This window comes from Macrosteles quadrilineatus, unplaced genomic scaffold (assembly GCF_028750875.1).
Source record: "Macrosteles quadrilineatus isolate MER2022 unplaced genomic scaffold, UCM_ALF_1.0 Scaffold_9__3_contigs__length_116548681, whole genome shotgun sequence".
In the NCBI taxonomy this organism is placed as follows: domain Eukaryota; kingdom Metazoa; phylum Arthropoda; class Insecta; order Hemiptera; family Cicadellidae; genus Macrosteles; species Macrosteles quadrilineatus.
The window spans coordinates 105,367,953-105,395,239 of NW_026542602.1; the positions used below are offsets into that span (position 1 = coordinate 105,367,953).

Genomic DNA, 27,287 nt, shown 5'->3' on the forward strand with positions numbered 1-27,287 from the left:
AATAAACTCTTATGTGTAGGTACAGTAAATATTAGATATTGAATATATTGGTTTTGCTTATAGAGATTTTTGAGGTTTTTTGTTAATTCAATTTTTTTATACAGTCATTGGTTTTTAATTGAACTAGAATGCAATTCAATAAGAGATATAATCAATTTTAAGTTATGTCTCTTGTGTTCCACAAAAACTTATCTAGCAAGAAAGATAAAATGAATACTCCTGAAATATCACATGGCAAGACAATTTCTGAAGACAATTTTAAGACACTTTTCGTCCAGTATATTATGGAGAGTGTGTTTTGAAGTTTTATATTGATTTCTGGTAATTTAATACATTTTAAAACTATTTTAGATAAATAAAACAATTAATTTGTAAAATATGGCTTGTCTTTGGGTAGTTAATGAGTAATTACACTCTGTATATTGTTTCAAAATAAGATAAAAATATCAGTGCACCCAAATATAACCCAGCATGAAACACTTCAAAACAATGGGAAAAGTTGTCTAATTACAACACACAAAGACAATATTAGCAGCTAGTCATACTTAGTTTACGGTTCATTAGTGGGTCACTACTTGGAAACAAAACACAATATTGTAAATAGTAAACATATGACTTGGTAAGGACTTACATCAGCGATTGTGAATCGCAAGGTAAGAACTTCAGTCCCTTGCTAGATGCTGATATTGCACTACTGAATATATTTTGATCAGCACCTTTTACTCCCAGGAATATGAATGTAATTTTCGTGGTAGCTATTTCTATATCTTCAATATCAGGTAAACTTTTTAATTAATTTAAATATCTATATTACTTTTAATTTTATTTGGTATAAACTAATAATTTTGAATCATTTGTTAAAAGGACAATTTCAGCGTTAATTTGATTCAATGAGAATAACTTGTTTAAGAGTGTAGTAGTTTACAAATTCCTAAAATAACCAATATTCTTGTTCAAAACAGGTTTAATAGATTCATACTTACCAACGAGATATGAAGACGTAGTTTGCGCCTGTGGTGTGGGATACAATGCAACGTTGTCTGCGTACTTCCCAGTGTTTGACTCTGACGACATTGCAGATTACACTGACAGGGCTGGGACTAAGCTGCATTCACTACAGGTACTCAAAGTTTTTCCCCCTTTAAAAAGTAAAGCCGCGTTTACACCAGAGTTATTACAAATATGTTATCAACTTTTTATGCTATTAACATTTTGTTTGTCTTGTAACTTTTGTTATTAACATTTTACCACTTCCACATCAGTTCCCTTGACAATGTCAGTCAAGTGAGCACTAAGTAAGCAGCATGTTTTCTTGCTGCGGCTGCCTGTTTGATTTTGACGAAGCAGAGGAAACCAAGAGGAATCTGGGTTAAGCCTTTCCTTAAGGCAAGAACTAGATATAGTGGAAGTGACATGTTTCAAGATTTAAAAGATGAGACATAGATTCTTTGTCGGGTGAGTTAAGGTGTGACGGGAGCTTCTAGAACTTCCTACGAATGACTATTTTGACTTTGACTATTTGATTAAAAACATGTTGGGTCAGCAAATTTCCAAACAGAGCACAAAGAATTGGTAAACAATAAGGAAAAGTCAGCAGTTAACATTTTTGGATGCTAATAACATCCTAAATGTGCAGTAACTTAACAACTGTAATAACAAATGTAATTAAAATTCTCCGAAGATCAAAGAATGTTATTGACTCTTGGTGGGTAACAAAATTTTTGTTAGAAACACAGGATTTTTGTTAATAACACGAAATGTTTCTGACAAATTAGATGTGTTTTTAATGTTAATAACAAATGTTATTAGCTCCAAAGTAAACGAGGCTTAAGCTTCAATTTCCAATATATCGGATGTAAGACTAACCTAACCTAATTTTCAATTACAAGTATCTATCTGATGAACTTAACAAAACAGCAGAAAGCTACTCCTGATGTCCGCTGCGACCTGAGACTCAAGTCTAGAAGCACTACCATTGTGCTTTAAGTTGACAAGTGCTGTTACTATGGTAGACTGATCAATGGTCAAACAGTTTAAGGTGTTGTTTTTCTGGTTAGTAAACAAGACTGCAGATTGAGGGTTTAATTTAATTGAATCTTGCCTCAGTCAGGTAACTCAAGAGGGGTTCATCTATTCTTGGCAGAGGCACAAAAAAACTGCTGCCTTATACAACTTAACTAGTTGATGGGTGAGTTATTTCACCCCAAAGCAGGCACTATACTACTTTTTGGGTATACTTCTTTTAAAGTAATGATATGTTCAAAGGAGAGAAAATTTAATATAAATGGGCATAACTAAATCATCTTCTCTTTAAAAACATTATTCTATTACCAAAAATTATTTTTAAAATTTATTCAGTCAAAACTACATTTTTAAGGCTCTGGATGCTTCAGGCTTTCAACCTTCAGAGAAACCTTTTTCGAGAGGAATAGCATAGAGTTTTCATAGGAAGAAAAATTTCAAGTTTTTACTCAAACCTTTTTTATTGGTTCCTGAACTTTGGCTACTTACTAGGTATTTACGCTACCAAATACCGGCTATTTACGGTTAAGGGTCTGTGGACAGGTGAGAGCATTTAAAAATACCCTAAAAGGAAAATTAGATTCCAGTAAATTCAGGATTCGAAAATTGGGTGCCTTACAACTTTTATCATTTCTACCTATTTGTATAGTAAAAATAAATGTTTATAGTAGGGAAATCTTTGTCAACTTTTCCAAATCAGAAATTTTCATCTTTGATGATTTTTATATTTACAGGAATTTTTGGATGGTAGATCACCTTATGTAACAGCATCCATGGACCGAGGGTTAAATTTACCATATGGAACGGCACTTTGTATACCTGAACTGAACAGACATTACAGACGCCGTATAAATATTGAGGTAAGTCTTCATTCTATAAAATGTTCTAAGTATTGTTTGAGAGAAATAATTTATAAGAGAAGCACTAGATGAGTTTAATACAGTCAAAAACAAATTATAAGATGTCTGATTCTAATTGTTATAAAAGGAGAACATTTAACAAAAAAAGTTGTCCTTTGGTCAAGCTAAACAAATTTATGTGTTGTGGTTTGACCAAAAGTATTTGGCCAAAGCTTTTAACCAAGATATATTTTGTAGGTGCGGGACACTCATGCAGATCTTGATGGCTTTGGCACCTCAAAAGTTGTAATTTGTGTTCGATCAGTTGCTGATAGTTATGACCTCGCGGTAAATAGACCTGTTAGTCTCATAATTGAAAAATAAATGTTTTACAGCATATTTTATTTCATTCTCTCATTGTGAACCCCTTTAGTACATATATGAAAATGTTATATACATCAATGGTACAGAGTTTAGGACATCTCTTTCATGGAAACTTTTGTTTTAATATTTTCCCAACCCAAGGCATTAGCACTCCTTTCTGATATCTATCTCTGTTACTCTATATTTTATTTTATATTATATTTAAACGACGTCAACGAACATGATAAATATTTCAATGCAAACATGAATGAAGGACAAGTCAGGGTTAAATTATGGTAGGAATTTTTATTTTACCTATTTTACAGATTTTTGGAATTTTCTCCATAACCATTAGGTGTTCTCCATAAAAATGTTTCAATATACTAACTAATTGCTTTTTTAAGCTTTACAGGATGGTTTAGAAAAAAATTACAAAATGTTTTATTTTGAGGGTCAAAAATAGGAAAAACAAATTTCACTCTCATTAAATACCGTTCCCGTAGTCCGATCATGGTGGTTTGCGAACTCCTTTCAATAAACATTGGATTATAGGTTCATACAAAATTGGATGAATTTCTCTTGTTATCGTAATAACAGACGGGTTAGATTAGAACAAATGGTATTTACGGCCTCTGTCGACATAAAAAAAAAGTAAATCGGTTCCTGGTCCAAAAACTGCCTGCTGATACAGGTCCGTGAAGTTAGCCCCCCCCATAAAAGCACTAACAATTAAACTAGTATTAATGGTTAGTGCTTCGTTAGTGCTGGTTAGTGCTTCAACTCCCATCGTTAGTGCTCTTACGGTTCAGGAGCTATAACCGAAAAACTGTGGGGGGGGGCCAACTTCACGGAAGTTAGCCCCCCCCCAGTAGTAATATGTGAGCACTAACTTTTAAAACTGTACCAACGGTTAGTGCTTCGTTAGTGCTGGTTAGTGCTTCAACTCCCATCGTTAGTGCTCTTACGGTTCAGGAGCTATAACCGAAAAACTGTGGGGGGGGCCAACTTCACGGAAGTTAGCCCCCCCCCCAGTAGTAATATGTGAGCACTAACTTTCAAAACTGTTCCAACGGTTAGTGCTTCGTTAGTGCTGGGGCCCTATTTTTGAAATGGTTGACAGTTGACTCTACAGTCAACACTCAACTAAACCAACAACAGGATTTGGTATTTTTGAAATCCAACAGTTTGGAAGTGAGTTGGAAACCACTAGTTGAGTGACTCGTTTTGGAAATGTAGAGCATACGACCGCCCGAAATTCAGATGACGTAATTTTAAACCAATCACAATGCAGAGTTGAAGCACTAACCAGCACTAACGAAGCACTAACCGTTGGTACAGTTTTAAAAGTTAGTGCTCACATATTACTAATGGGGGGGCTAACTTCCGTGAAGTTGGCCCCCCCCACAGTTTTTCGGTTATAGCTCCTGAACCGTAAGAGCACTAACGATGGGAGTTGAAGCACTAACTAGCACTAACGAAGCACTAACCGTTGGTACAGTTTTAAAAGTTAGTGCTCACATATTACTACTGGGGGGGGCTAACTTCCGTGAAGTTGGCCCCCCCCCCCCCACAGTTTTTCGGTTATAGCTCCTGAACCGTAAGAGCACTAACGATGGGAGTTGAAGCACTAACCAGCACTAACGAAGCACTAACCATTAATACTAGTTTAATTGTTAGTGCTTTTATGGGGGGGGGCTAACTTCACGGACCTTGCTGATACCCACATTCCAAACTTAATGAAAATCGGACCAAATGTGTAACTTTTTGTCTGTACACATCCGCACACAATTTTAATGTCAAGCTAACTGGGGAATGTATAAGATAATTGCCAGTTTGCTGAGCTGATGCAGTTTATTACATTTGCCTTCAAAAATGTTGTGAGAAATGTTGTTCAATTTGACTATTTTGTGAACTTGCTTTACTTGCTATTCTTTCAAAAAAAGATTTGTACTAGCCAATTTAATAACACCTTCAAATTTAGCACACATAATTGCTAAGGTTCCCAATAAAGTAGTACATAATAGTATCCAAAAATACATTATATTAGCAGTGCCTATACTCAGTCCGGAATTATAATATTTCACAAATAAAACGCAACACGATGGGTTAAAAAATAGCCCAATCTAACAAAAAAGTGTATTTAAATCAACATTTTTTTACAAAATATGGTAAAAAAGAATACTTATTTCATTTCACTTAATCTAACACTCCACACAGTGGATATACAATACTAATTTACGTATGGCAAAGAAAATATTTTGTTCAAGTCAGGATTGTCATCGACTAAGGATACTGATATGGATACATTTCACATTTATATCCATAGTCAATGATATTGCATTGTGATTGTGATTAATTAATAAGTTGAATATAAAAATAATATGGCGGTAAAATGACACATGTAATTAGAAAATTAACTAATAAAATACACAAATTAGTCCAGTGAATAGAGGTATGTTAACTTACAAATAAATAAATATCTAATCTAATCTAATCTAATCTAAATACATAAATATCTCTAAAAATTTTGAATAAAATATGCATGTGGTATATTTTTTTCCAAATTTGTCCAATGTTGGGAAAAGCCGCCATTTTTAATTGTGATTTTAGGAGGTTTCTGTAGACCGATTTTTTTTTGCAACTTTTAGTATGTCACTCTGCAGACCCAACACTACAAAACAAAACCATAAAATGTTTTCTTGCAATTTATTTAACGTTCCCTGTGACAGTTTTTTTAGTTTGCTTGGACTAATAGAGATTTGGAAAAATAACAAACATTTTGACGTTTTATTGTAAAAGTTTTTAAATATTTTCGTATCCAGAAGTCTTAGAACCAAACTGTTATACTTATATTATAGGAAATTTAATTGTCTACAACATTGACATTACATATCTTTCGCTAAAACGCACCAAAACAGAGATATAGGCAATAATCTTTAGAAAGTACCGATTTTTTCTATTTTTCAATATGGCGGCGAGTGCGGAGAGGGGAGAATTGTGCATTTTTCATTTTAAACACCTACTTACCATCCTAGACAACATATAAAAAATTTAGACTTACCGGACTGTTTGTAAGTAAACCCCACTATTTTTGTCTCTATTTACTGGACTAAATAAAATATCAACAAATTTTAATTAAAAATACTAAGTTAAAAATTACTTCCCTTTTGTATAAGTTCACAGGAAAGAGCATTTTTTCAGTACTGTACTTCTTTTCTTAAGCCCCCCATACACGGGCGAGCATGTTCGCAAGCATTTTGGCGAACATGCTCGGCGTTGTCAACAGACGGACGAGCATGCTGGAGAACATGATCGCCGCTACCGCCCAGTAGGCCTACTCTTGCTTCTCTTGAGCTATGACAGTCAAGTTGTGTTAATTTATTTAAATTTAATATATTAAATTAATTTATTTTGATTAAATTCAAATGGATGCTAATGCTGTTGTGGCCATTTGTGGTGACTATATTATGGCGACGAGCCGAGCACCGAGCCCAACATGTTCGCTGGTAGGAAGGCTCGCGGATCCCACACACGAGCGAGCATGTTCGCCGCCAACACCATCACGAGCATGCTCGCGAACATGCTCGCCCGTGTATGGGGGGCTTTACAGTAACGTATTTACAGCTATGTTTGTGTCCATCTTTTGGAAAAGAGAGTAAGTTAATCAGTTACCATCACGATTTTAGTTTGTTAAAAATGTTGAATTTTACAAACATTGTAAAATTACTGTAGGCCTACTGTATTTTAAATTAAGTAAAAATACATTTGCCTTTACATAAAAATATTTGGAGAGTACGGGATGTGGTCATGAATTGAAGCATAGATAAACAGAAAATCTATTACCCAGTATGGCAAAAGATGACTGGATAATGTGTTGCTTTTGGTTTTGAAATCATAACATCATACGGAAGTAGCTAACCCCTGACAGGGTAGACTGTGGTTAAAGCGGCCAATTTAAAAATGGTCAGTTAAGAATACTGTAGTTTAGAAAGAAGTTAAGAAACATTACGTTAACAAGTTTGCTATATAGAGAATTGCAGCACAGTAGGACATCCTTAGGTTAAAATCCATACATAGGTGGCGTCCCCATTTTAATTAATAATGATAATGAAAATAAAACTCTTTTAAATGTCTCCATCAAGACCACAAAAAAGTTAAGATAGCGTGGAGAGCAAGTACCAAAATTTCTTTACTGTATAAATATAAAAGTGGTAACAATTTTAAGAACAACAAATAAGGTTTACAAACGTAACAGAACATTAATGAAAATTGAAACACACATCATGACAAATTATTCAAACTCGTTCAACTGAAATAAAAAAGTAGTTCATAACTACAAATGAATTTACCCTCCTACTTGACAAGACAACTTTAACATAATGAATAAGACTAGAGAATATTTGTACACTAATGCAATGGAATCAAAAAATTTACATGTTTGGTGCACATCATCTAAAGCGAGGTTTCATTGTCATTTTATTTTCACCTAAATAACTATTTGTCTTAGAACGTCTTAACAATCAAATTTACAATTTAAAATACTACTAAAAAGCATTGATGAATTCCTTAAAAAATGTATACAAAATGTTAATCACTTGAGATTTTTAATACTACTACACACTCAAACTGCCGTTTTTACCATATTTAATACCTAACACTTCAACTATTAGGAAACGTGACAAGTTTAACAATACAACTAACTAACAACCTTAGACAAGAACTGTACAGTATTGGCGTTATGTAAATTTCTTTCACAGTTATTAGTGGAACGTAATTCTGGTTCTGCATTTTTTAATTGTGTTTAAAGGTTTAACTGGAGTTCTCATTATCAATATTAATATACCTTATTAAAATTTTTGGATTGTTTGGAATATCAAATCTGGGAAATTGTATTCACTAAAAACTAAAAATTGATATAATGAATATAAACATGTTTATTTTTGTTAAACAAAAATGTATTATCAATTTGTTGACAACTCCAGTTCAGTGCCAGATTTAGGGTACTGATGGCCATAGGCCAAAAACACCTGAGCGGATCCCGCCCCTTTGGTGAAACTGCTTGCAATCGCAGAGAAATTGTGAACATCTCTCGCTATCACAGGACATCATCATCGTCCCCTGCGATCGCGGAAAATCGTGAACATCTCCAATGATCATCATCATCCGTGAGTGTAGCAAAATATTAATTTTAGAAAATATAAATTATGGATTTGTTTTTAACAAGTTTCTGTGTACAAAAAGCTGTGGCCCAAGGCCACAACCTTGTCAGTAGTGGTAAATCTGGCACTGCTCACGTTAATACATGATTTAGAAAAAAAAAATTGTTTTGAAAAATCAAAATGTTGGTGCTGGTGGAGTGTATCAGCCAAGCTTTCATAAGCCTAGACTGGGACGGAGATCACAACTTATATTCCTATCAATGTGAAAATACTAGTTACAGTCGGAACAAAACTTATTCAAATATCAAAACAATATTCTTTCCTTCTTTATATTTTTTAAGATTAAGTTGTTCAAAGGATTATTGTAGAACGTCATATAAACTTTTGATTATTTATCATGGCAAAATCTGCAAAAAGCCCTCAAATAAGTAGAATAAATAGTTTGGATGTAACAGTCTGTCCTGAGATATTGCATATTGCAAATGTGGAAGGATATTTATATAATCTATTTAAAACAGTAATAAGGGATAAGAAAAATTAAAAATCAAACAACGATTAGGAAATGTGCAAAAATCTGCATTTGATTTCATAATCGTCATTAGCATTTTTATTTCCTTACTAGGGGAACAGTCCAAAGCCTTGTCTTGTTACTATCTATCGTCAATTTTTTGTTGAACCCAATGGTCAAGGAAAGCTAAGTTCAATCTCAAACCTTTAAAATGTTATTGATTTTTCTCAGGATTAAACTAGTGACTCTCCAACAACAAGCAAAAATACAATTGGGTGAGCCCTACAGTTACTCAGCTACCTACAGTAGATATAAGTTATAAACTTATAAACAGAAAGTCGCCAGGATCCTTGGGATTAGCATTATCACAAATCTTACTTACCAAAACTCAGAACTCGTCATGAAAGCTTTTGGCAGTGTCAACCATTTTGCTGCCCAGAAATAGGTCCATCTTGCTGAGTACTTCTGATAGGCTGAGTTTTCCATCGTGGTCGATGTCTGACAACGCCACTAGGGTCTCTGCCTCCTCCCGCGCGTGTCTCGGGTGTTTGGGGTCCATGTACATCTACGATATTGACAAATGGGGTCACTTTCATTTCTTCCCAATAACACAATCGTTAAAGAGCATGTAGCTCAAATTTCATCTTACACAACCTACTTTATGTAGAAGGACTGGCCAATGAACTAAGCTTAATACAAAACTAAAAGTAGCAGAATTATAATCAATAAAACCCCACAATAGTGCTCTAACAAACTCAAGACCTTTTTAAATTCTGTTTTTAAAAAGCTAGACTTCTATCTCTACTGGATGGATCTGGTGATGGATAAAAGTTAAAATGTTCATAGTATTATGAAGAAGGTAAATTATACAGTATATTACACTATACACTTTCCTAATGGGAGTCCTGTTGTCATTAATACCAGCACTTGATTGCACAAAAATGAGGAAAACCATACAAGTACACTTAATACAATAAGGGTTTTCTCTGTGTTATATCCCTAATCCAGGGGCGGGCGCTTCGGCCAGGGGGCACCGTGAGTGCCATGGTAAACGTAATGCAACAAAATTGAGAAAATTAGGTTGGATGTGCATTTAAAGTATTTTGAAAAATTATATATAACTGAGTTTTGAATAGTACTTTGTATGTATTTAACTAATCTTAAATGTCACTTTATATATTTGCAAGGTTTTCCCAAGATAAATATTTTATGAAAATTGAGTAGTTGGATTTGCTTGTATACTATTTTTAGTTTAGCAATAATAGCCTAATATTGAACCCCACTGTGTAGTTGAAGGCCTTGTCCCAACTTAATTATCTTAATATAAATCAATATTGCAATGTCTTATTTCACCCGACCGGCCGACGTCTGACCTTGGGACTCTGACTATGACTCATGTTGGAGACAATGACTTCAAATATGCACGTGTTGACGTGTCACCAACAAGTATAGGTAAGCGTCTTTATTACGTTACCGGTATAGCAAATGAACATTGCAAAAACTGTTTAGACAACACTACATAAACATAAACTAACAAATATAAAAGCAGAATCTATGGCTCACCACTATTTCTTTCCTGTCGGCTTTACCATCGTGGTCAATGTCTAGGAAACTGCGGAACTCAGCTCTACGCTCCGTCTCTCCCTGAGACAACAACACCTCTCCCCCCTCCCCCACCTGAAGACGAGCAAACTCTTCTTCTGTCAGCAACTCATCACCATCACGATCTGTAAAAACTAATGACTGAGAAACTATGGTCTCAACTCGCAACTGTGTTTCCAAAACATTAAAACCTACAGCATAAAAGCTGTTGTATCAAAGTTGAAACAAAGTTGCAAGCGTCTTCAGAATAATAAAACTACAAGACCTGTGACATACTAGACATCTTACTAATATTATAAATGTGAAAGTTTGTGTGTTCGTTTGTTTGTGTGTTTGAAGTTCAATCACGCATAAACCACTGGACGTATTATTGGGATAGAAATACTGTAAATTTAAAAAAGCAAATTTTATCAAACTGTGTCCGCCCTTTTTGAAAACGCAAAGCTTGATTATAACTGCAATAAGCATTTTATACTTATATTCCAACCCCGTACGAAGGACGGATACTCTGCTAGTATCAGTATATGCTCAAGCTGTGAATAATTTGTAAGTTTGGCATAGCTTTCACATTAATTCTAGTCTTGTAAACAGGTTATGCTAGCAAATGCTGAAGCTATGTGTAAAGGCAAGTTTTAACAGATTTAGGAACATGATAGTCAGAATGTAACTAAATGAAGAAATACTTAACAGCTGCTAATGTACATGATGTAAACAGAATTAAGTCTCTTTCAATTGTTACCACAGTATTTTTTAATCCTCGATTTACACTTACCCAGCTTATCCAGAAGTTCATCTACCAGAGCCAGTATGGTCACATGACTAGATTCAGGGTGGCGGAATGCTAAAAACTCGTCCAACGTCAGTGAATCTGGATCTGACCTTGCAGCTTCTGACCATGACGCTTTATCTCTTGCAATGATTTCTGTAATCATTTCACCACTAAATTAAAACATCAACAAACTTAATATTAACAATAACATTTTGAATTAAATCCTGCAAACTCGACAAATAATAGCCCGACAGTCAGGATTCCGCTCTGATCCCATAAAGATGTTTTTAGCACATAGCCTTACACCAGTATTAATTACGACCCTGTGGTCAAAATTGTTGAGGATCATCAGATCAGAAATGGGTAGTTTCAATCTGTTATTCAGTAGGCTACATTGCTATTTGTACTATGAACTCACGGGCAAAAAATTAGTAAAAAGTAAAAAAAAATGAAACCGAATTATGCATACCTGACAACTATTTAATAGTCAATACCATCAAACAACATCAAATTAAATCATACCATGAAAGACCTTGATCAAACATCTGATATGTTAATTAATGCTCTTGAAAGTCAATTAGCATATTTCAAAAACACAAATTTGGTGATTGCAACCATACCATATCGCTATGACTTAAATAATGACAAAGAACAACACAAACTTATATGGGAGATAAACAACAAAATAAGATCTTTGGTTTATAACAATTCTAACACCTACCTTTTGGACTTGCACCTATTGGAAAGATCACATCATAATGAACACGGATACCACATTAATAAGAAAGGTAAAAGATTTATTTCTAACATCATGCGCAGTATCTTTGCAAGTAAATATCTGAGCTCTGCCTTGAAAAAAACACCAATTACCACAGACAAATCAATAATTGTTTCTGAGCAGAACATGTTAAGTGTTATAGAAGATAGGTGTAACGATGAAAAAGTAGCTTTTGCCCACACTATATCCGGAGACTTTGGTCATGAGAGGCATATGTCTGCAGGTGTGGCAGCTAAGTTTGGGAAAAAATTTGGTAAACCTTCTGTTTGGGATTGTGCTTCTAGTCATCTGGCATACCAAAAAAATAAAAAAGGAGCAGCTGTTTACAGTTTGATTACAAAGTTACATTATAATGGCAAACCGAAAATTATCGACTACAATAAGGCTTTCCAGCAACTTACAACAGATTTTAAGAAAAGGAATTTCTGTCACCTTGTTTGTTCAGCAATGGGATGTGTAAGGGACAATATTCATGTTGAAACCTTTGTAAAAAACATTGTTAAGTTCCAAAGGCAGACAAATGCAACAGTGAATATTGTAATTTATGATGAGCAGACGAGACGAATTTTAAGAAATGGATTAGATCATAATCGCTTTAAAATAAAACTGGAAAAGACTTTGGAAAAAGAAATTTGTCAAGTTTTACCAAAAGGTCAACCTGCACCACTCTCTTCAGCTACTCATCATTCACCTGACAGACATGCTCCACCTGATGCTGATGTTTCGATGATGTCAGACTCATCATCCTGCCGTGGAATGCCTAATCAACTGCCTAACGTCGAGAGTTCACCTCAACCACAGCCGATGACGCACGACAACCCTACCATCAGCATCAGCAGCCCACCAACAGTTCCAGGTCATCTTCTTTTTAGTGAAGTGCTCAAGGTATCAGAAAGTGTTATTAAAAAGCAGAGCAGTGAAAGTCTAAATATTGAAACCAGTGAAATTATTGTAAATAGTAATAATGGTTTTTTATAAATAATGCTAGTACTCTATCCAATGTGAAAAAGATGAATTTTTTCAACAGTTTAAATAGTTCTGACTGTCCTGAGTTCATAAACAACGTTATGAGTCAGAGTGCACCTCTTGGATGTGATATAATAAATAAAAGAAATATAATTAGTTTTAATGATATAGATTCTATAGATTTAACATATAATTCATCTTTTTCACAAAACAAAACTGTGCATCATAATATGAATTCTAGCTTAAGCCACTTAAAGGATGATAATTATTGTTTTATATGTAAGCGTTCCCATTATGATGTATATAAGAAAAGTGAACAGTGGAAAAGTTGTACAGGTTTTTGTGAAGTAAGCAATAAAAATAATGTAGTTTGGATGATGCATTTAAACATTCAAGGAGGGTTTGCTAAAAAATGCCATGAACTGGAGATATTTTTGCAAGATTCAAATGTGGATATAATTTGTTTTAATGAACATTGCCTAGGCGAAAATCAAATTAATCTTTTATCAAGTCTTAATAATTATATTGTTGGGGCCTACTTTTGTAGGGGTGTAACTGCAAGGGGGGGCTCGTGTATTCTTCTGAAACATGGTTATGTTTTTAAAGAAAGGACAGATTTGTATATTTACAATGAGGAACATGTTTTTGAAGTTTGCTGCATTGAATTACCCTCTTTGAATGCTATTGTAATTTCAATCTACAGAACACCTTATGAAAATAATTTCAGAACTTTTATGGAGAAACTAGAGTTACTTTTAACTAAGTTGCAAAATTACTTTAAAACTCACCAGATTTACATAGCAGCAGATTTTAATGTTGATATTTTAAAAACCTGTAACTCACTGAACCATAGAAATTTGTTTTTGGATTTAATTAGTATGTATGGTTTTAATGCAAACTTTTGTTCTCCGACTAGAATTACTCAAAATTCAGTCACATGTATTGATAACATTTTAACTAGTGATTTTTTAGAATGGAATTCCCAAATTAAGAGATCTAAAATGAATATTGAATTAGGGGTCTCAGACCATAGGGCTCTTTTTATAGATATTTCAAATTGTAATACCAAACTGCATAAAAAAATAATAAGTAAGAAGAGATTATTTTCAAATAAAAATAAGTTAATGTTCTATAAATGCATTTCTGAAACTCACTGGAACATAAAGCCATCTCAGGATGCACAGACGAATTTCAATTGTTTCTTCAATCAATTGTTAGTTCATTTTGATCACTGCTTTCCACAAAAATTTTTTTCCAGTAGGTTGCGAAAGAATACAAGTAGAGGCTGGGTGACTAAAGGTATCATTATATCAAGTAGACGAAAAAGAGAATTAAGTGTTATTTCTAAGACTAATAAGGATGTGAATTTTCAAAACTATTACAGAAATTACAGGAAAATATTTAAAGCTGTTTGTGATAGAGCCCGGAAAATGTTAAACTGTAAGGTAATAACCACAGCTGAAAACAGGAGCCAAGCAGTGTGGACTGTTGTCAAGTCTGAACTTGGTGTCTTGAGATCTAAAGATTTGGACTTCCCTGATTTGTGTGTCAGAGATAAGCTGATAACTAATGGTCAGGCTATTTCTAACTTTCTCAATGTCAAGTTTGCAAATACCTCTAAAGACATTAATTGCATACCCTGTTTAGATACTGCATCCAAGTTAGTGAATAATTTTATGATTAATCATAGAGTTAATTTCAAATTCAGACATGTATCTGTATCAGAAATTAAAACTACAATAAAAAAATTAAAAAATAAAAAATCAGTAGGATGGGATGGGATTTCAGTTGAAATAATAAAACATATTATGAACTTTATAGCAGAGCCACTTTGTCTGATTTTAAATCGATGTTTTGATGAAGGAATTTTTCCATACCAATTAAAAAATGCTGAATTGAAACCACTTTTCAAAAAAGGTTCAGTAGAAAACCCAGAAAACTATCGTCCAGTTTCAATTTTACCAACTCTATCAAAGGTTTTTGAAAAAATAGCATATGAACAAATGTACTCTTTTTTTGAAAATAATAATTTGTTTACAGATAATCAATTTGGCTTTAGATTAGAAAAAAACACAATATCAGCTGTCTCTGATTTCATCAATCGTGTGTCGAGGGGCTTGGATGGATCTCAGAGTACTGCAGAAGTGTTCTGTGATCTGTCCAAGGCGTTCGATTGTGTGAGCCATGATGTATTAAGTAATAAACTGAAATATTATAACTTCTCTGATCTGGCACTGTCTTGGATACAATCTTATTTAAAAAACAGGCAACAGAGAACTGTCATTAAGAAAAATGGTAAACATTTCATTTCAAAATGGCAAACCATTGATTGTGGTGTACCCCAAGGATCAATTTTAGGTCCCTTGTTATTTTTAATATTCATAAATGATGTTCCTAACAATGTATCATCAAACCTAATATTATATGCTGATGACACTACAGCTATAGTAAAAGCAAATGATGTACATACTCTTAGATTAGAGCTTGATCGTTCCATTGTAGACTTAACTAGCTGGTTTGCGGCGAATGGTTTAAAACTTAATAATTCTAAAACCAAAACTCATATTATGCAATTCCAAACACTACAAAATAAGCAAAACATAATTTTTGAATTACCATATGAAAATGATATTTTAGCTTTTGTCGAACAAACAAAATTTTTAGGCTTAAATATTGATAAAAATTTGACTTGGAAACATCACATTGAAATATTAGCTAAAAAATTACATACAGCTTGTTTCCAGATGTATGTTTTAAGAAACATAATAGATTCTAAAACAAAGGTCATAGTTTATTATGCCATATTTTTTTCCATTATGCAATATGGTATTGAGTTATGGGGCTCAACATCATATGCCTCAACTATTTTTAAGATACAAAAGAAGTTTTTAAGAATCTTATCATTTACACGCAAAAAAAAGTCATGTAAACCGCTTTTTGAAACATATGGAATGTTAACAATGCCTTCACTTTACATTTATAAAATTCTGGTATACTTCAAGAGTAATGCACAATTATTTATAGACAATCAATTTATTCATCAATACCAAACACGTTCAAAAAATAATTTGCAGTATCCAAGACATCGGCTATGCCTGTATGAAAGATCACCGTACTACATGAGTCTGAGGCTTTACAACGGTCTACCTGCTCATTTTAAAAATATCAATAGCATTGTAAAGTTTAAGAAAGAATTAAAAACATTCCTTATAAAAAAGAAATATTATTCAATAGAAGAGTATTTAAATGACTGTTTTTTAAAAAGTGACTAGTTTAATTTAATCCTTAGTTTTAATTTTTATTTTTGTAAGCTAAGAAATGACAATGTCATCTGTTTCACCAGCTTTGCTGGAAATGTGAAATGTTTTATGACAATAAAGTGATATTATTATTATTATTATTATTATTATTATTAATAGCCTAGCTAGTTAACCAGTCAGCACCCCCGTGCGGTACCGGGTTAGAATAGGACCGCAGCCTCCCTCGGCTTGTCGTAAAAGGCGACTAACAGGGGGTGGGAGATCCTTCTCTTTATGCTCCCAACTTTCTCTGAGGCCAAGTTTGCTTCTTACCTTTGGCTTGTACCTCGAAATCTTTCATCTTTCCTTTTTACACTTCTTTTTTTCAACCCCGGTTTGGGTGTTTTCCTTTCTTCTTTTTCGACCGGCGTGCACTATTGAGCCTTGGGAGTGCCCTTTCTGTGCAAAAGGGCTGTTTTGTGCCTCGCACTGCCGATGGGACCTCTCTGGTGTGTCGTCAGGAACCAGCCCCTTCGGGCCCTAGTCAGGGAGTGCGGCATGGGTGCAGAGGTCGGGCTCTGCACTGCCACGGGCGACCCCTGGTACGTCAGGATTCTCGGTACTAGGCAAACGGAGACCGGGCCCCAGGGAACTGGGGTAGGGGCTACGTCCCCGAGGGTATACCCGTTCCTGGTTATTCCGGGCCGTCCCTTGCCGCACGATGCGCTGGCAAACATTTTTATGGCTTTTTCAACCCCAGGTAGCATGGAGGGCTTGCTTGGCAAGCAGTCAGAGGAGAATGCGTTTAAGAGGGGAGGGTGTGTTTCAAGGTCACCCCCTCTGACGGCAGAAAATATATCGTTGGCACCTTCGCTGGTAAAGGGAGCGACTGTCTCCCCTCCACCGCTGCCAGCTTTCAAGTCTGGTGAAGGGCTGTTGGAGGAACACCTTACAACAACGTTGCAGTCGGAGAGCTCAGGGATGGTGCTTCTGCGTCAGAAATACCTTGACGCAGAGAGTAGCATCGAAACCCGGCTTCGAGACATGGAGGAGACCATTAAAGCTATGCTGGACACCTTTCGGACCCAGAAAGCTGTTAACCAAGTGGTCAAAAATGGCATGGCCAAGCTAGAAGATGACCTTGGATTCGTTTTTGCCTGCCGGTTGGTAAGCAAGGCGGCCATGGAAAAGATTGCGGAGAAGGTAGTGTCTATGCCCGACGACAGGGCGCTGCCTTCCAAGAAACGCAGAAGGCCATCCACTACGGAAAGCCCTCCAAAAAAGGAAGAGGCTGTTCAGACCACAAGGGCTAAGGTTAAGGCTAAGGCGACCCAGACAGACCTTTTGTCTGCCGGGCCCAGGTCTTCCCCAGATGTAGCTGCTTTCCCAACAAAGCGTCTACAACCTCAGCAACCCGTGACCCCTCTTAGGGGAAGCTCCCGTAAGGGATCAGTTGTTGAGACACCATCTGGGGCTGCATGGGAAAAGCGTCTTACCCGAAAGGAGAAGAGGCAGCAGAGGCGGGCGGAGGTCACCTCCAAGAAAAATGTGGCGGTAAAGGCACAAACGACAAACGTTGCCCAAATTGGGCCCGGTTTGGCCCCCGCTCTTAAAAGGTCGCGGTCAAAAAAGCCCAGGACGGAGGCAATCTTGGTTAAACCCTCAGGGGGGAGATCATTCGCTGAAGTCTTGGGTATAATAAAGGCTAAAGCTAAGCCGGAGCAGACCGATACGGTTGTGCGGTCGATTAGGCAAACCCGGGGCGGAGACGTCCTCCTTGAACTGGGTAAGTCAAAGGACAAATCCGCTTTTGCTGCTGAACTAAAGGCAGCCGTGGAAGGCCAGGGCACCGTCCGTGCACTCGAGCCTAAAACGTCAGTTGAGGTTCGGGACATAGATGGTGTGTCGACAGAGAGTGAGGTGGTTGAGGCCCTAAAGGAAGCAGTCCCCGAGCTTGCCGGAACATCGGCTGTTCTTAGGGTGTGGCTCACAAAACCAAATAGAAACCAGCAGCGGATGGTGGTCGCCGAAATGGCAGACGCACACGCTAGTAAGGTGTTGGCACTCCAGCATTTGAGGGTCGGTTGGGTCAACTGCAGGCTCAGACGGAGGGTGGAAGTAACCAGGTGTTTTAGGTGCCTCGGTTTCGGTCATTCCTCCCGAAATTGCAAGGGGCCCGACCGAGGCAAGCACTGCCTCCGGTGCGGAGGGGTGGGTCACGCTCGTAGGGACTGCCAAGTCGAATCTTGCTTTCTTTGTAAGGAAAATGGGCTCACGGGACAAAAACACCAAACATATAGCTGGGTCTGGGCAGTGCAGCGCTTTTAAAACTGCGCTTCAGCAAGCAAAAGCCCACCCTCGAAAATAAGAATACTCCAATGTAATCTTGGGCGATCCAGGACAGCTGACGCGCTTCTCAGTCAGCTTGCCCTCAAACACGGTGTCGACGCGCTCTTGGTCAGCGAGCAGTACCAGTACCGGAATAGGGTCCCACCCTTTTGGTTCCCCGATAGTCTTGGTACTGCTGCTTTCTGGATGCGTAATACAGCTCAAGTGCAAGTGCGGGGTCATGGAAAGGGCCGTGGATTTGTTTGGGTTCGGTGCAAGGACGTCACCTAGTACAGTGTCTACCTCACCCCTAACGAGGCTATCCATGACTTCCGCGAGAAGATAGACCGCTTGGAAGAGAGCGTGCAGGACACCACAGGGCATGTAGTCGTGGCTGGTGATTTCAATGCTAGGGCCGTCGAGTGGGGACTGACCCTCACTAATTCCCGGGGGAAGTACATCCTGGACTTTGCTGCCAGGGCCGGACTCGTTGTAATCAACGAGGGCAACACGCCAACGTTCCGGCGACCCGGGATGAGGGGAACGATCCCAGACATAACCCTCGCATCTGAGTCTCTTCTGCCAAGGATCACAGCCTGGAGAGTCTTGGAGGATTATACGGCCAGCGACCATCAATACATTATTTTCAATGTCTTAGATCGCATCCCGAGACAAGTTGCTGCATCTCGGGAAGTGCCCGTTCGGTGGAACACCAAAAAACTGGACGTGGCTAAATTCACCGAGGCCATCCTGCGGGGAGTGCCAGCGGTGCCTGCCGCACCTGGCATGGCTCATGCAGAGGCTATAGTTACATCGATGATGGGGCTGATTGCCTCGGCTTGTGATGAGTCAATGCCCCGCAAGAGACTCCGTTGCGATAGGAGACCCGTATACTGGTGGACTGCAGAGATCGCGGATTTGCGCCGAGCTGCTTTGAGAGCTAGACGACTCGCTACCAGGGCCAGGGTACCCTTGGATAGACGCCGTAAGCTGGAGAGCTACAAGGTGGCGAGGAAGTCTCTCCGCCGGGCCATCAACCGGAGCAAACACAATTGCTGGAAAACACTAAGGGATGATGTCGATTCCGACCCGTGGGGCCTGGGTTACAAACTAGTAACCCAAAAACTCACCACTCGCTCTCCACCTTCCGTCATGGAGGGGGCCGCTATGGAGAGGGTCGTCAAATCCCTTTTTCCGGATCATATTCTGCGCCCACTGCGTGAGTTTGAGATGATGGACGATGTCCCACTCTTCACTCATGAGGAGCTGGAGACTGCCGTTTTATCCCTAAAAAACAACAAGGCTCCTGGACCTGATGGGGTACCTGGCGAGGCTCTTAAGAAGGTTTTTTCAATCAATCCCCTGATTCTTCTGAGCATGTACAACGCCTGCCTAGCAGAGGGGGTATTTCCGTTGTGCTGGAAAAAAGCTAGGCTCGTGCTCGCAGGGAAGGGGAAAGGAGACCCAGAATTGCCGTCCTCTTACAGACCCCTTTGCATGTTGGATACGGCTGGGAAAGTCCTAGAGAAGTTGATCCGTTCCCGACTGAATCAGCCGTGGTTGCTGCGGGGGACCTGAGCCCTCGCCAATACGGCTTCAGGAAGGGGCGATCAACGGTCGACGCTATTGAGGAGGTGAAGCAAGCCGTGATGAGAGCTGAGGATTTTAATCACTACTCTCGTAGAGTTGTGCTGCTCGTTACACTCGATGTGCGAAACGCATTTAATTCTGCAAGATGGTGCGATATGCTGGACGCTCTGGAGAACAACTTCCACGTCCCGGCATACCTCATGCGCATTATAGAGGATTACCTCCGGTTCCGCCTCCTCATGTATGATACTACAGAAGGCCCGCGGACGATGAGTGTCACTTCTGGTGCTGCCCAAGGTTCCATACTCGGCCCGGACCTCTGGAACGTTGCCTACGACAGCCTCCTTAGGTCTGAAATGCCTGAAGAAACCGTTTTAGTTGGGTACGCAGATGACATTGCAGCTTTAATAGCTGCTCGTAGTGTTGAGCTGGCCCAGCTAAAATTAAACCGAGTCATGCGAACTATAAACGCATGGATGGCAGATCACGGTCTCTCACTCGCGCTGAACAAAACTGAGATCGTGATTCTGACCAAAAAGCGGATTGACACCATTGTGCCGTTGAGGGTGGGGGACGTCGAAGTCCAGTCCGTTCGTGCCGCCAAGTATCTTGGTGTCATGGTGGACTCTAAGCTTAGCTGGCGGGACCAGATATTCCGAACGGCGGACAAGGCCGCTAAGGTGGTCTCTTCTCTTAGCCGGTTAATGGCCAATGTCGGAGGTCCTCGTTCCAGTCGCAGAAGGCTGTTGATGTCTACAGTTCAGTCTGTGCTCCTGAATGGTGGGGAAGTGTGGGCAGACGCGCTCAATAAGGAGGTGTATAGGATGCGGCTTGCCAGAGTGCAGCGTCAGGCAGCACTCAGGGTAGCATCCGCCTACCGAACAGTGTCTGAACCTGCCATCTTGGTGGTTGCTGGAGTAATCCCCGTCAAACTTTTGGCGGCGGAGAGGAAAGCGATTTATCAGCGGCTTGGAGAGGACCATGCAAAGATGGAGGAGCGTAACCGCACCTACCAGCTCTGGCAGGAGAGCTGGGAACAGGAGTCGCGGGGACGCTGGACCAGGAGACTGATTCAGCAAGTCCAACCATGGGTTGACCGACGGTATGGTGAGGTGGACTATTACCTTACCCAGTTTCTGACAGGTCACCGGTTTTTTCGGTCGTACCTGTTCAGGATGGGCAAAGCCGTGTCACCCGATTGCATCTACTGCCCAGGCACTCCCGACGACGCGGAGCACACCTTCTTCCGCTGCCAGCGTTGGGAAGGTTCCCGCCTGGAGGCTGAACAACATGTAGGGCAGTTGTTGGTGGACACGGTCATTCCGATGATGACGGAGGGTGAGGACAATTGGACCTGTATGTCACATTTCGTCCAGGATATTCTCCGCACAAAGAAGCTAGAGCTTGACCGAGATGCGGTCTAGGTCATAAAGAAATTGAATGCCAAAAACGGCGCGAGCCCTGAGGGCTTAGGTCACACGTTGACCTGACCTGAAGTAATGTGACAAACAATCCCAGGTCTGTGTCCAACAGAGTAGAGGGGGTTTTTTAGTGAGTAGTCTGACAAGCTCAGGAGTCTCACACTACAGGCTGGCTACCTGTGTGCGTAAAAGCATTTTTACCTCCTCTCCCTTATAAAAAAAAAAAAAAAAAAAAAGTTAACCAGTCAGCACCATAATCTTACAATTAATGGGAAAAATAAAAATACTTCATGTACAGTCTTTTCTTTACCATGTAAAATTTGTCTACGGTATTCCAATATTATGGTGTTGTAAATGTATGTAGATGAAAAAAAATATATAAATATAGCCTACTAGCCTATACAGTCTAACCTTGATATAACGAACCTCAATATAATGAACCTCAATATAACAAACTCCTTGATATAACCAATTATTTTACATCCCATAGAACTCTCAATGAGACACAATGTATTTTTTACCTCTAAATAAGGAACTAACCCTATCAACAATCTTGAGTTTAGGTCTAAAGAATTTTGGACGATCCGGATAGTCATATAGTGAATTTATCATTATCAGAACACAGAGCGAATTTAACCTCTACTTAAAGAATTTTCTTTGTATTTCCCTCCACATCATTGATTTAGAAACATGACAGTTTCTTTGATGAAAATTAAATAGAAAGATGACGTCAACGCTGACAATCATCTGATACGTTTTACACATATGTCTGCTGTGCGCTACGTCATAAAAGATTTCACTGGCTGGGGACTGATGACGACATAATTTGATTAGTAAACTGTGATTGGGTTTTAAGTGACCAAGGTGAACTGTAAAATTTGAAGAGAAACCCAAGAAGGAATAGAAGATCAAAGAGAAAGAATACCGACATTCTTCTAAAAAGAATGTAAAATGGTGTTTACCATAGAGAAATAAATAAATTGTAACATTAATGGCTGGTTTACATAATTATAACAGTGTGAATATGGGTTTGTCATCTTTTTTTACCATGTTTGAATAGCCATGGTTTTTCACTATCAGTGGTCTCCATCTTCCTCTCCCTATTACCCCGGCTTGTCGAAGTTCTACTTTACAAAAAGTAGCGTAGAAAATGCTACTTACTGTAGTTGTGTTTAAATGAGGTCAATTCTCAACATATATAGTCCGATGCTGTTTGTGAATCTGGACTAAGCGAAGTTCCTACAAATCTAACCTAAATATAACAAAAATTGTTTTAAAGAAATTCTTGATAATCTTATAACAAATATTCAGTTAGGTCCGTTTAGATGTGTTTAGAATTAGATGAGTTATACCATGGTTAGCCTGTAAAAATGGTTTTAGTTTGAATTTTTTTCCTGTTTTTTCTTAAAACCCAGCTTTTGTTAACCAACCTGGTGCTCTTAAAGTAAACATTATGCTAAGTTTAAGGGATTGTACCATTGAAGAATACTATTTTGTGAAATTTACTTCGAATTGTGTCACTTTAAATTTTTTAATGCTGCCTGTCATGAGGATGATTAGTTGCAGCTCTCAACACATATTAAATATATATCACATACCTTTGACAGAACGCTGCAGTTCTCTATGTTTTTCATTGTGGTGATCAGCATAATCTTCCCCAAGCCCATTCTTAAGCAGAAAGTATTTATGGTACTCAGCCCAAGAAACAACACCTGTTAAACATTCAAAAAGATACTTAATCAGTTACCGAATGTCTTATAATGACATTGTTTCTACAATGCAGAGTAAGTTCTCCCTGATTGATAGGTCTAACTTTTTCATTTTCTAGATAAGTAAATACATTAGATGTGGTGTTAGCCAAGTGGTTAGCGCCTCTGGCTTTAGTGCGGGAATGACAGGTTTAATTTCAGCACATCTACAAAACACGGCTTGCCTGAAATCCTTATAGTGCTGTACACAGTGCCGTATTTACCACTAGGCCGATTTGGCCGCGTACTTGGGCCGCAAGCAAAAGGGGGCCGCAGAGGATTGAGAAAACATTTTTTTAGAAAACAAATAATTTATTTTAAACCACCAGTTTGCCGCGATCTTAGGTGACCATAATGATGTCTCAGCGGACCGAGGGAGATGTTCACGATTTTGACTAAGCCGCAGGTGCCGGTGATGATGTCCCCGTGATTGCAGCCCGCGGGAGACATTAACGATTTCGCTGCGGTCACAAGTGGCGATGATGATGTCCCCGTGATTGCGGCCCGCGGCAGATGTTCATGATTTCGCCGTGACCCGGAGTGTTGATGATGATGTCTCCGTGATTGCGGCCCGCGGGAGATGTTAACGATTTAGCCGCGACTAAAGGTGTCAATGAGCATGTCCCCGTGATGGCTTCCCTAGTAGGATGTTTACGATTTCGGCACGGCCGCGGGTGACAATGATGTCCTCATGATCGCAGTCGACGGGAGATGTTTTTAACACGACTTTGCTGCAATCGCAAGTGTCGATGATGATGTCCCCGTGATTGAGGCCTGCGGGAGATGTTCACGATTTTACTGCGGTCACAGGTGACGGTGATGATGTCCTCCAAGCCACAGCTCACGGGATATGATCAGACTTTCGCCGTGGTCGCGAGTGTCAAGGATGATGTCCCTTTGTTGCAGCCCGCGGGGGATGTTAAATATTTTGCCGCGGTCACGGATGCCTATTATAACTTTGACTTGTTTTAGGAGGGATGTCCATCATTTCATCCACGATCACGGGTGTCGATGATGATGGCCCCTTGATGCATAGGAGATATTCACAATTACTTCCGCGGTCACAAGGAATTTCCACCACAGGGGGAGGGCCGCTCAAGTAATTTGGTCTAGGGCCACAAGTACCCTATATCCGGCACTGGCTGTACAGTAACAATGAATACTGATACAAACTCTTTAAGAAGCGCAATGTCTTTGTAAAAAATTCAGTCTGGAAATGCCTTACTTTTCAAGCGAAGCTTATTTCAGCTGTAAAATTCCAGTCTGAGCATTTATCCATAAGCATTTCGCTTCTTAAAGGGTTCGTATTCATTGACAGTAACCTCTTTTGAAAATCCCATTTTTTAAGCTTAGCCAGCTCAAGGTGAACTTAGAACCACAAGGTCTGTTACTATTTATTTTTGTTTCTTTAATAGGCCTACTCCAACTAGGCCTACTAATATCTTAAAAAAACCACTCAATGTAAATAAGATTTAAAAGCTCACCATTAGCTGGGTCCCTATCAATTGATATGAACAGTCCATAATTTTCTTGGACACCCTGGTTGATGTGTTTTTGAGTTTCCAAATGTATGTATTCTGAGAGCTCCTCAATTGTCAACAGTTTGTCTGCATCCTTGTCAACTCTGAAAATAAAATTAACTAGGTACAGCTATTTACATATTTATCAGTATTAGTGAAACCGGTACTTTCCTGTTAAAGGGAACATTCATTATTATGGATGATTTCTTTTCGATATATCGATGGTATTTTGAAACGATAACTTATCATAGAGCAAGTTTGGTTAGTTATGTTATATTAGTTTAAAATAGTTTAATTTCTTAATCCAATATATAGGCTATTATTTTTTCCTTAAACAAGATAAGTTCTTAATCCTATTCTCTATACGAGCTATAACTCAATAACTCGGTTATTGAACCAAGTATAACTTATAAATATTTGCTATGTCTGTTTGTCTGTCTGTCTGTAATTTAAATGTGTTTAAAGATATTAAATTACAGATGGAATATGGATCGTAAAGGAAAACAAAAATATCGATATAGGCTATCGAAAAGAAATTAGGCTAATAATGAATGTTCCCCTTAACAGGAAAGTATCGTGAAACCCAAAGAGACTTGACTACCTATATAAGCTACAATAGGGAGTCCCTTATAGGCCAGGAACACACCCACCTTTCCTCAAACGATTTTTTCACAGACATTAAACTTACCCTTAGGTTTGTGCAATACATAAAAGTAAATTGGCCATGCCACAGTAGAGTTAAAACGTCCGTGAGGGAATTAACCTGCGCATTAAGTTTTTTAATGGCCGAGAAACTTAGTGGGGCATTGCAGCTTAAGGTCCGTGAACATACTCGCCTTACAACGTATGATTTTTTACCCCCCAAAAATCTTGTTTCAGTAGTCCGATCATGCTGGTTTGCAAACTTGTTTGAATAGACATAGGTATGTACACATTTGTACCAAATTTAATCAAAATTAAATTCCATTCATAACCATTCCACCATTCTTAGCTAGTCTACTTGAGTTGCTATTTGCTAACGGTCACATACACACACATTATGTAGCCTATAGAATTTGAACAAGAGATGGTGTTATTGGCCTAGCTCTGAGGTCCCCCCCCCCCAAAAAAAAAAGTAAATTGGTTATACGACCTTCGGTTTAAGCTTATTCGCTAAAATGGAAATTTGCAAAACTAACTTAGCTTAACCTAATAACATGATTAAAAGCACAATAAATAAGACGTTAAGTTTAATTATAATTTGTCCTAGAATCAAACTCAATTGATAACAGCATGTAGTAAATATCAATATCAATATGGAAAAATCAATAACCAATTGATTTAGGCTTACTGTAGCCTATATCAAAGTGTTAACAAAATTTTTATTTGTTAAGCTAACTTATTTAACTTAGTTGAATAGGTACCTTAACCTAAACATTCTAAGAGCAATAATCAAGCAAAATATATACAACAAAGTTTACTGCGGCATATTAACTGTGGATTAACGTCCGCACGAGTGAGTACTACGACTATCCGCAGTACTATCGTGATAATTAGACCAATTCGTATATACCAAGGAAAAATGTGGTTCGGATTCCACTATAAACTGTAGGTCCCTTAGTTGCCATTAGCTGTTTGGGCTATTAATTAACAGCTGTGTCTAAGGAATGTCGGCCTTAGTCACTAACAAGACTACAAGATTGCGCCACTCATTCTACACTCATCTCCATTCATACTTGGCTTAAAATACCTACTATGTATGGTCGCCATTTCAATGAAAAGTATTAAAGTAAAGTATTAACTCACTTCAGGAATATAGATGCTAGCAGTTCAGTGGGAGGAAAATTCTTCCGGTCTTCATTATTAAAATTACGTTGGAGACTATCCTTGTCCACCACATTTACACTCAAAACAACACTTTTATCTTTGTTTTGCACAATTGTCTTTTTGAATAATTTTTCTAAACTACTCTTTTCTGATGATCTCAATGGTACAGAAGAAAAATTGAGTACAAAAATAAATATTACATAGACCAATAACGGAATACATACTGAAAATCTTTGGACGGTGAAACCACAGTTAACTGGTTTGGAGAAAAATGTCATGGTAACATACACACCTTATAAATACAACAAAGTTTTTCATCAAATTGATTTGATTCCTTATGACATTCAAATTCAATGCCGATCTCAACTTCAAGTTTGCTTGTTGCTTCTTGCATAGGCCAATACTAGAATTCAAGTAGGCCTATTCATGATAGGCCATCAAATTAGGTCTGTCGGTGTATTTACTTAGCAAACAATGACAACAATGAGCAAATACAGGTACTGTATTTATCTTCTTTAAATAAGCGCAATGCTAATGATATCCTTCAGTCAAGAGACAAAATGTTTCATAAAGACTTTCACTAATCAGTTAATACCTATGATTTCTAAACTTTCTATTTAGACCTAAAC

At 38.2% G+C, this 27,287-nt stretch overlaps 2 protein-coding genes across 3 annotated transcripts; one reads left to right on the forward strand and one right to left on the reverse strand.

The window, feature by feature from the left end:
- The first annotated feature begins 714 nt into the window (after window positions 1-714).
- On the forward strand, window positions 715-3,245 carry LOC129003703 (uncharacterized). Its single transcript, XM_054432001.1, has 4 exons — window positions 715-779; window positions 963-1,120; window positions 2,757-2,882; window positions 3,120-3,245. The coding sequence occupies exons 1-4, from the start codon at window positions 734-736 to the stop codon at window positions 3,243-3,245; spliced, it is 456 nt and encodes a 151-aa protein (XP_054287976.1). The 5' UTR covers window positions 715-733.
- Window positions 1,057-27,081, reverse strand: LOC129004401 (45 kDa calcium-binding protein-like). Of its 2 annotated transcripts, XM_054432972.1 has the most exons (7): window positions 26,638-27,081; window positions 24,817-24,956; window positions 23,183-23,296; window positions 11,266-11,415; window positions 10,455-10,618; window positions 9,274-9,456; window positions 1,057-1,139 (listed from the first exon to the last, which is right to left on the reverse strand). In XM_054432972.1, the coding sequence occupies exons 1-6, from the start codon at window positions 26,934-26,936 to the stop codon at window positions 9,280-9,282; spliced, it is 1,044 nt and encodes a 347-aa protein (XP_054288947.1). In that variant the 5' UTR covers window positions 26,937-27,081; the 3' UTR covers window positions 1,057-1,139; window positions 9,274-9,279. The 2 variants fall into 2 exon arrangements, with proteins under 2 accessions (XP_054288947.1, XP_054288946.1); XM_054432971.1 differs by lacking the exon at window positions 1,057-1,139 and having other exon boundaries at window positions 8,952-9,456.
- Between the last annotated feature and the right edge of the window lie 206 nt (window positions 27,082-27,287).

Coding starts and splice junctions, on each gene's coding strand:
- LOC129004401 (XM_054432972.1), bottom strand. CDS start 26,936: ATGACATTTTTCTCCAAACCAGTTAACTGTGGTTTCACCGTCCAAAGA. Junction 10,619..11,265: donor TGAACTTCTGGATAAGCTGG/GTAAGTGTAAAT, acceptor TAGTTTTTACAG/ATCGTGATGGTGATGAGTTG. Junction 9,457..10,454: donor CCGACAGGAAAGAAATAGTG/GTGAGCCATAGA, acceptor TCAATATCGTAG/ATGTACATGGACCCCAAACA.
- LOC129003703 (XM_054432001.1), top strand. CDS start 734: ATGAATGTAATTTTCGTGGTAGCTATTTCTATATCTTCAATATCAG. Junction 780..962: donor TTCTATATCTTCAATATCAG/GTAAACTTTTTA, acceptor TGTTCAAAACAG/GTTTAATAGATTCATACTTA. Junction 2,883..3,119: donor GACGCCGTATAAATATTGAG/GTAAGTCTTCAT, acceptor TATATTTTGTAG/GTGCGGGACACTCATGCAGA.